At 38.5% G+C, this 10,323-nt stretch overlaps 1 protein-coding gene across 1 annotated transcript in view; it reads left to right on the top strand.

The window, feature by feature from the left end:
* Positions 1-810: 810 nt before the first annotated feature.
* Positions 811-10,323, top strand: part of DARS1 (aspartyl-tRNA synthetase 1) — a 67,295-nt gene continuing 57,782 nt past the window's right edge. The window contains exons 1-3 of the mRNA XM_079925346.1: positions 811-1,014; positions 3,022-3,079; positions 6,588-6,680. Coding sequence (XP_079781472.1) covers positions 949-1,014; positions 3,022-3,079; positions 6,588-6,680 — 217 coding nt within the window. The 5' untranslated portion in view covers positions 811-948. The remainder of the gene's footprint in view (positions 1,015-3,021; positions 3,080-6,587; positions 6,681-10,323) is intronic.

The following is a 10,323-nucleotide window of genomic DNA, read 5'->3' as shown; positions in this document are numbered from 1 at the left end:
CTAGGCTCTATCTGCACTCCTGAACAAGTATAAAGTGTGCCACTTTGTGCCAGGCTAAGACTACTAGTATAGTTAAAACTTGACAAAGTGCAAAGAAGCATAGCAGAGGAAATAGTATTTAACCAAGCCCCCAAATTACTTTTAGTTGCAATAAGAGGCTCATGGATGGCAATTTTTTTTTAAGCCTAACTTGGGGAGATTCATCCATTGGACAACCAACATTTTGCATCGCCTCTAACTGTGCAACAGGTCCAGGCAATCAGAGCAATTATGTGTGGGTTTCCGCCATTGTGTTTACACCTATCACTTGGGTACCAGTACCCAAACCTACCTTAGCAAGCCAACTGCCTATAACTCAGCACTCCTGTGTCCCAGTACATAGCAGCTTTTTGCGACGAGGTCTGCCATGAGTCCAGGCAGCTACACTGTCACTGGGGAGTCTTGAAGGCGGAGAAGTTCAAGGGAGGAAAAGTCGAGTTCTGAGCATGGGTGGATGTTTTAGTGAACAAGCCGCTCTTAAAGCACGGAGAAGTAAATAATAGGGCTGAAAGACAACACAGTAGACTTCGCAGGTATGACAGGGCTGAAAAGTGAAGGCTTACAAGGGCGCGCCTCCTGGTACCGTGGGACCCGTTGCCTCAGAGTCAATCCCGCGAGACTATAATTCCCGGGGATTCCCTCTTAACTCCAGGCAATCACCCGTATGGGGCGGGGAAAGAAGAGAGACGTCGGCGCGCAGCCGTCCGCTTTACAGCACTCCGGGATCTCGAGAGAACTGCGGTTCTCGCGATCTTTCCGGAGCCGACCCTCCACAAGGATTCCGAGTGCGTGTGCCGAAACGGGAGGGCAGGGAGGGTTCTGACTCTGCGGGAGGGAGAATCCCCTTTGGCCTGCTCTACGGAAGCCTGCGAGGGAGGGCGGCGTTCGCTGCGTAGTCCAGTTGCCCAGATGCCCAGCGCCAGCGCCTGCCGCAAGAGTCAGGAGAAGCCGCGGGAGATCATGGACGCGGCGGAAGTGGGTTTCCTCCTTCCTTGGGCCTGGGAGGACAGACCCCTGGGCCAGACCGCGCTGAGGGAGGGAGTATGGTGAGCGGGGCCCTAGCCTCTGGATCCCTGTCAGCACTTTGCGTGCAGGCCGCGAGCCTGGGATCCGGGCGCCCAGAGCCCTCACCGGGCCTCCAGGGCCCTTGTCCGAGCAGCGTGGCCAGACCCACTCCGGATCGCATTTCTCACTGGGGCCCCTGGGAGACCTGGCCTGCAGGAAGCGTGTCCCGGGACTGGGGGATGGCGGGGGGGGCGCCGTAAAGTACCAACTGCCCCGGAAGTAGGAGCGGCGGGGTGACATTTAACCTCCCTGAGTTAGGCACGTCCTTCGAGTAATCCATCTCTTCCCCGGAAATTTTTAATGTCCACTAGTAATCGATTTTTGCTCTGCCCTCGTGTTGCTAATGTTTTTCAAGTAATGACAGTACTTCGTAAAACGATCTGCCAGCATGTTTTAATGACCATTTTCCATGTGACAGCTTTAAAGAACACTTGTCATTTTTATTTTCTTTCTTCCCCTAAGTAACCCAAGTAAGGTAGGTAGGGAAGTTTGCAGAGAATGCGTTTGAAGTCTTTGAGATGATGTGACCCAAAATCATCTATGTAATTCATAATACCCTGCGGTCCTTCAGTGCTTTTCGGAAGTGAAAGTTTGAAACCATTCTACAAGTTATGTGTGCTCTTAGTGAAATTGGGATCCCTACCTGGCTCCTTATTTTTCTTTTGAGGAAATATGAATTTGTGATAAACTGCGTAAGGCCATTTTAAGAACATTAGATGGAATAAGGGATGCTGAAATATGAACAGTACTAATAAGCGACCCCCTTTTTTCTGTTCACCTGCTGTAACCTATTTATGCTGCCCTCCTGCTACATTGTGTGACTGTATCTTTCTGTTAGGGCTGGAGTTATCTTCGTCTTTAAGGTGTATTTTTTTTATTTCGCAAAAAAATGAAAAAACTTCATTAAACACCTTAACATGTTGTCTGGTTTGTTTTGGTATAAACACAAAATCTAATATCTTCCAAATCTAAAGGAGAGGATTCCAACAAATAGCTGTAGTGACAGAAACTAATTGTTTCATCCACATCCTAAGTTACCTTGTAAATTTTAAGGAAACCATTTTTGTGTATTCTTGATCTGATTAGTTATATAAACCACCTTTGCAGATAGTGTAGGTCTATGTATAAGGTAGACATTGTGGCAGAGTTATATAACTTTATAGCTAGAAGGATCTTAAGAGATCATTTTCTAGATAAAGTAAGATTAAAATAAAAGGCCACTTACCAATTTAATAAGTATAGTTTGTTAACAACAATCTGGACTCTAGGTCTCCTTTCTCCTGTTCCTGACTTAAAATCTGTAACAAGAATTTTGGTGTCATACTGTCAGTGTTGAACCACTTAAACCTGAAATCATGAAGATGGTTTTTAGAAACAGGAAGCTGGTGAATTTTTTTGATGATGTTTTACAAAAGGAAAGTTGTAGTTAGCTTATATCCAGCATCTCTGATTTCTAAAAACTGGACATCTGGTACTCAGAAAGCCTACCCCTAAATGTTTGTTCTCTTTGAACATCTCTTCCTGTAATAGGAAGTTAATAAAACTGTGGTACCTCATCCTTCTCCCTTCACAGAGGAAATTTATAACTCTGCTTTGAAGTAGTTTATAATCTCCTTTTTGAAGAAAGTAGTTAAGATGTGTTGTACATGTGTGTAAATTTTATTTGAGAGTGCTATTTTGTATGGTATATCGATCCAGGAGTGGTGATCTCCAAAACAAATTAACCAGAAGCTGGGTCTGTGGAGTGCATATGTAAATGATATGACAGATTTCCACACTTTAAAACTACTACTCTGAATTGATAAAATGGTCCTGAAAGTTTAAATGAATTCATCTATTTCTGTTATTTGTATTTCTGTGTTTACTATGCTATTAGTGTTTAAATAAAAAGTCATAATGTAAAAATGTTTTTTGTAGGATTATGCAAAAGAAAGATATGGAGTATCTTCAATGATACAATCACAAGAAAAACCAGGTTAGTAGTTACGTGATTAAAAAAAGTTTTTTTTTCTTTTTAATTCCAGGAAAGTTCTTTATGAAGTTTTAAGTAAGGTTGACATAACTGAAGGCATAGTTCTGAAAAGCTTAAATGCCAAGCATATGCCATAACCCTGCACAGACATTGTCAATTTAGGGTCCCTAATCTCGATAAGGAAGAAAATATGTTAAATCAGTATATTTTATTTTATTTTATTTATTTATTTTTAGTATATTTTAAATGGTAAATTATATTACAAAGGTATTCCTAGGTAGTCATGTAAAAGATTTGACTCTGGCCTAGGAGATAAAAGATAGATAGTAGCTGCCTTCATCATATGCAACCTTTTTTGCACGCTTTGTGAAGCTACCTCCTTTACTTTCCTCCTTGACTTTATTATATTTCTTTGAAATTGACTTGTTAATTGTTTCTCTCAGACCTGTAGGTTTTCTATTTGTAAACATTTGTCTTCCTTTTGTTTCTATTTTATATATGCGATTTCAACAAAGTTATCCTACTCAACTATTTAACGATCATTTTTCTTTTGTTAGACACCCCAAATTATGTCTTTCAAACTTTGGTACAACTGCAGACCTCTAAGCTCTGGCCCATTGGAAGCACTAAGTACTTCTAATTTAGATGCCTGCCTGTGAATTTGATGCTTTGAAAATAATATACCCCAAGTCAAATTTAATTGTTATTTTTGGATTTAATTTATTGCGTGATCACAAAACCACTTTTCCTTCCCAACTTTGTTGGAAAAGTGTGCAGTGAAAGGGCAAAATAGGTTGCTAAGAATAAACCATTTCGAAAGATAAAGATAGTGAAGTAAAGTAATTGAGTATAAAATGGGATACAAGCAATATAGTATAGGAGAGGACTACCCCTGCCAGAACAAGCAGGAGGGGTCATATGAGACTCTTTTTCGGCTTAACTGTCTTCCTGAACTGGACTTCCTTGATCTCTAATGCAAAAAAATCTTATTGGAATTTGTCTCTTACATAAGCCCCAGTCACCCTTTGCCATGATTACTATTCCTATTTAGCTAGCAAATCCAGACTACTTAGAGTCTTCCAGTTACAAGCTCTCCCCACCAAAAGGAGGATAAACTACCTACGTAATCTGATTACATTAACTAACAGTAAAATTCTGTGCTTAGTTTTACCTCTGTTAAAATCATAATACATTGTTCAACATAAAGTTTTCTTTCCTGTCTGCTTCCATGTCTCCACATTCTTTCATTCTAATACCAGTGACTTAACCATGGAGGAGGTAGTAGTTTTTCAAACTGAAACCCTACTGTCACTGATCTTTGCCTCCGCCAGTCATACTGGTGGGAGTGTGACATGCGCCTCAGGTATGTGTGGATATGTTAAAGATTGAGAACCCCTATGCTAATTAATTGGAATGACACATGAAAGAAGGGCCATTACTCTTTCTTTTCCAAAGTACTATTAAAATTACCATAATCATGCCACTTATTTATAAGTCTATTCTTTTAGACTTATGTTTTTCTGTTTTGTTTGGTTTTGAGTTTTGATTGCCTAGTAAGTCGTTTGCTTTTTCAATCTTGGCATTTTCAGATCTGTCTTTTAAAATTGCTTTGTCTGTCTTTTCTCTTTCACACTTGGTTTTGTCTGAGTTTACACAGCAGACATGGAAGTTGGCTTAACTCATAAGGTCCATGGACAGAGTTTTGCAGAAATCCTCTTGTGATGCCTAATGCTTCAAAATTTCTCATTCACTCTCTTTGCTTTTGGTGATGAAATCTATGGTATTCTCCTGTAAATCAGGGTCTCTCTAAGCTACATCTTTACTTCAAGAGACAAATTATAAATACATTTAGACAAAGTAGGTAAAATATATTTATAATTTGATTTCATTATAATATCCCCCACAAAGGTATTTTTAGTATTATAGTAACTAGGATTTACTACATGTCATACTGACAAATTTGGTTACAATTAGGCACCATAACCCTTGAGAATAGTGGTCTTTTATCATTCATGATGTTGTAGTATCATTTCTATTAAAATATTTAAAATTAATACTTATATCTTTTTCTTTAATATTCAAATTATTGCATATTTAGAACAATAATAGAATAATTTCTGGATCATTTTGGGATCATGATTGCCTTGTATCACTATCTTCACATCGTAGTTTTTCACAGTTTTCCTGTTTGGGGGATGCTAGATAGATGTAGTACTTCGTTATTAGCATTGGGGGGCATAATTGTTGGGGTTCACCGATAGCCAGAAGGGGAATTTATTGGTTCACATACCTGTAGGAAACAAAGTGTGAGATGGCATAAGGCATGATAGGATTTAGAGGTTTGAGCATTATCTGTGGGGCTTTCTGTCTACTTCTTGGCTTTGCATCCATTAGGCTGTTGACCTCATTCTCTCATCCTGCAAATTCAGGTAGTAGGAAAGATGGTGGCTGCAGCCCTGGGCTTACACCATCTCAGCTCAGCGACCCCAGGGAAGACAGGTTCATTCCCATTATCTGTATATTAAGTACCAGAGAAGGACTTTGATTAGCTCAGTTTGAGTAACATGCCCTTCTCTGGATGAGTCAGTGTGTCCTGGGGAACGAGGTACTGTGACTGTCCAGGCCTGGCAGAGAATTCCCCCATGTGGCTAGCTGACTTACATACTATGGCAGGCAAGCAAAAATACCATGTCCACTTAGGCACAGGCAGTTCAACACAGGCTGTATTTGGCTTTATAAGTCATTGAAGTGTTCAGGAGATTTGCATTTTGAAATTATCTCTTTGACTCCAATGTAGACTGAATTAGGGGGTCAGGGGATTGCCAGTTAGAAGGCTTTTGCTAATTTGAAAATATATGTGCACCCTTATGTTCACTGCAGCATGATTTACAATAGCCAAAATATGAAAACAACCTAGGTGCCTATCAACAGATTAATAGATATAGAAGATGTGGTCTATATATTTAATGGGTACTACTCAGCCATAAAAAAAAAGATGAAATCTTGCCATTCGCAACAACATGGATGGACCTTAAGGGTATAATGCTAAGTGAAATAAGTCAGACAGAGAAAGACAAATACTGTATGATTTCACTCATATTTGGAATGTAAAAGTAAGTAAATAAATAAATGAACAAACTAAACCAAACAACAAACACATAGATAAAGAGCAGAGTAGTGGTTACCAGAGGGGAAGGAGCATGGGGGGAGGGTGAAATGGGTAACAGGGTCAACTGTATTGTAATGGATGGAAAGTAAACTTTTGGTGGTGAGCATGCTGTCATGTGTATAGATGTTGAAATACAATGTTATAAACATGAAACTTACGTGATGTTATAAACCAGTGTTATAAACCAATTAAAAAGAAAAGCAAAAGAAAGAAGTGTTGCTAGATATTGAGAATCATTTAAGATAATACCAAGTACTATGCTAGCTATCAAATCAAAATAATTTTGATCTTGATCTCTTTGTAAATTCTGAATTACAAGATTGTTTCATTTATTTGCTGCAGATCGAGTTTTGGTTCGAATTAGTGACTTGACAGTACAAAAAGCTGATGAAGTTGTTTGGGTGCGTGCAAGGGTTCATACAAGCAGAGCTAAAGGTAAGATTGATTAAATGATTACAGCTTTTTTGGTAATCATTGAATTTTTTGTTTTGCAGATTTCTCACAGATCAAAGTAAATCTTTAAAAACAAAACAAAAACACCTGCTTTCCTTCTTAAATCACTATAAACTATTAGTCCATGGTTAGTTAATTTTAGGTTCTTATAAGACATCCTTAAAAACAATTTAGCCTTAAAACTCAGATGAAATCTAAGACTCTAAGGTACTTTTCTAGCACCTCTCAAAAGTTTAATTTTTTGAAGTAAAGAGTTTTTTCAGAAGTTTTTCATTTGTTAGTATTCTTACATTTGTAATATTTAGATAGGGAGAGAGTTAGGAGAAAGATAAGGCTAAGACTGGGTTGTCTAGTACTCACTGGCTACATTTAGCTATTTAAATTAAAATTAAAATTCTATATCTCAGTCACCAGCTGTATTTTGAGTGCTGGTGGCTCCTGTATTGGACAGAAAGGACAAATACAACATTTTTTTTTTTTTTTTTTTTTTTTTGGCAGTATGCGGGCCTCTCACTGCTGTGGCCTCTCCCATTGCGGAGGCTCCGGACGCGCAGGCCCAGCGGCCATGGCTTACAGGCCCAGCCGCTCCGCAGCATGTGGGATCCTCCCGGACCAGGGCACGAACCCATGTCCCCTGCACCAGCAGGCGGACCCTCAACCACTGCGCCACCAGGGAAGCCCACAAAATATTTTTATCATTGTAGAAAGTTCTCTTGGACAGTACTAAGAATTTAGCATTAACAACAAAGGAGAAATATTAGGGGAGTTTAGACAAACCTCAGTTCCTTATGGAAAATTGTCCTAGCCTAGTGTTCCAAATTGTCTGAAAGTATTAGTGACACTTATATTGGTTTATAACTTTATACTTTTCACACAGTTTTTCACACTCGATCATCCCCACAAATTTGTGAAGTAGGCAGAATAGGCACTGTTATTCCACTTTATAAATGAGGAGACTAAGGCTCAGAATGATAAAGCTCCTTGCCCAAACTCCTATAGTAATTGGTGGAATATGAAAAGAATTCAGAAGCTTTTTAGGACACCTTCTGTCTCCCTAGCAGAGTTAATTACTTCTGTACTATTTACTGCATTCTGTGGTACAGCATTTCTTACTCTGTGTTTTAAAATATTTATTATAGAATTAATACAGGCCCATTATTTTTTAAATTCCAACATTTTATACATATATATCTTACTCTCTCAGGATCACTACTATTAAGAGTTTATCGGGAATTCCCTGGCAGTCCAGTGGTTAGGACTCTGCACTTTCCTTTTTCTTCTTTCTTTTTCTTTTTCTTTTTCTTCTTCTTCCCTTCCTTCCTTCCTTCCTCCCTCCCTCCCTCCCTCCCTTCCTTCCTTCCTTCCTTTTCTTTCTTTCTTTCACGCATGCTATGCCAGTTCTTAGTTGCAGCACGTGGGATCTTTGTTGCCGTGCGGGATCTTTTAGTTGCAGCATGTGGGATCTAGTTCCCTGACCAGGGATTGAACCTGGGCCCTCTGCATTGGGAGTGCAGAGTCTTAACCACTGGACCACTGGGGAAGTCCCAGGACTCTGCACTTTCACTGCCAAGGGCCCAGGTTCAATCCCTGGTCAGGGAACTAAAATCCCACAAGCCACATGGCGTGGCAAAAAAAAAAAAAGAGTTTATCTATTCTTCCAGTATCCTCCCCCAAATAGATGAATACTGTTGGACTTTGAGAAGAATGCTAGTTGATTTGCCTTCCTGAAAGGTTGGGCCATTTATTTGACCAACAGATAATCACATTGTACTGTAATCCTTCATTTACTTGTCTTTCTCCCATTGGATTAGGAACCTTTGTTCTCCAAACTGGCACCTTGTTTCCTAAACATAGTTATTTAGCAAATTAAAAGATAGAATGCTCTCCAAACTGGCACCTTGTTTCCTAAACATAATTATTTAGCAAATTAAAAGATAGAATGCACGCTACATGTAAGCCTGAACCAAAAATACTTCCCTTCACACTCATCCAAAAAATGGAACAGTTTGAATATGAGTAAGGACAACTGCAGTGAGTTGAGACACATCAGATATGTTTAAATCCCTAAGTTTATAATAATGCTAAGGCAAACAAACAGAAAACCTAGTTGGTCATCAATGGAACAAGCTCATTATTTTCAAATCTGGTAAATACTAAAGTGGAAGTATCATTTCTGTATGAATTGTATATCACTGGCTAACCAAATGGTAGATACGGGGAAGTGTCTCTTTAGAGAAGTGTCCAGCTAATAAAATGAAGAATATTGGAACATCATCATTTTGCCCCCAGTGAATTATCTAGACATTGATCATCAGTGATTGCTAACGACATAATAGAGAGACAACCAGAAATATTTTATGTCTATTTATGAAAGAACACAATACCACCCAATGAAGTAGTCTTGCCCAAAGAATTGTTCCTGAATCTCATTAAGCCTTTAGCAATAACCAGCAATTTACAAGACAAAGGAACATGTTAAATGACAATGGAGGTGCAATCAGCACAGTCTAGTAGTAAACTACTAGGCAAAAACGACCTGGTCTCTTCAAGAAATAAATTGAAAGGGAAGGGGGTACCTATGGATTAAAACAGATTTAAGATGTCTCTCAACCAATCACTTATTTGGATCCTAATTTAAATCTACAGTAAAAAAAAAAGACACTGAGACTTGGATATTTGAACATTGACTGGATATTTGGTGTTAAAAAATTTTTTTTTCAGTTGAAATAATAGTACTGTTGTAACATTATTTTTAAAAAGATCTTCTCTCTTAGGGATCCTTACTGAATTATGTATGGATGAAATAATAGAGGGTTTGCAGGGGTTTGCTTCAAAATAGTACAGGAATTGAGGGATAAGTGGATTGGGGCAGAAGTTGAGGAATGAGTGGATTGGAGCAAAGCTGAAACAAGAATGGCCATGAATTGATAACTGTTGAGGTACGTGAGGATTGTAGGTAGGTGTTGATATCATTTACAAATAACGATCATTTTGTCCTTTTCTTTCAAATGTTTATCTTATTTCTTGTTTCTCTGCAATAATCAGTGGATTCTCCAGTATTGCAGGGATTCTCACAATGAGGAATTTTTTAAACAGTGGAGATATAAATTCCTGCTGAGTTATTTCATGACTTTAGGTGTTCTGCATAAAATGTCATTACAAAACAATGCCAAAGTTTAAAAAGTAGGTCAAAAGAAGTTTTCTTCTAGTCCAAGTTTTCTGTTATCAGAAGCAGGTATTAAATTTTATCAGACCTTTTCCAGAAATTATTTCCCTCAAAATATCATGCTGGAAAAAAAATCATGCTGAATATATTTATACAGAGATTCATTATACGATTCTCTTTGCTTTTGTGTTTGTTTGAAATTTTCCACATAATAAAAAGTTTAAAATACAGTTGATCTTCATTATTCACGGATTGTATATTTGCAAATTCACCTACTTGCTAACATGTATTTGTAACCCCAAAATCAGTACTTGCAGTGATTTCACTGTCATTCACAGACATGCCAGACATTCGCATGAGCAGAGTGGTAAGAAATTTGAGTCTCCCAGTGCACACATTTTCAGCTGAGATTAAAAACAGTGAAGCTCTGCCTTGTATCAGCTCTCATAAACAAGTGTC

The sequence above is a fragment of the Stenella coeruleoalba genome (assembly GCF_951394435.1).
Source record: "Stenella coeruleoalba genome assembly, chromosome: 6".
In the NCBI taxonomy this organism is placed as follows: Eukaryota; Metazoa; Chordata; class Mammalia; order Artiodactyla; family Delphinidae; genus Stenella; species Stenella coeruleoalba.
This window is presented reverse-complemented; position numbering and strand designations above follow the sequence as displayed.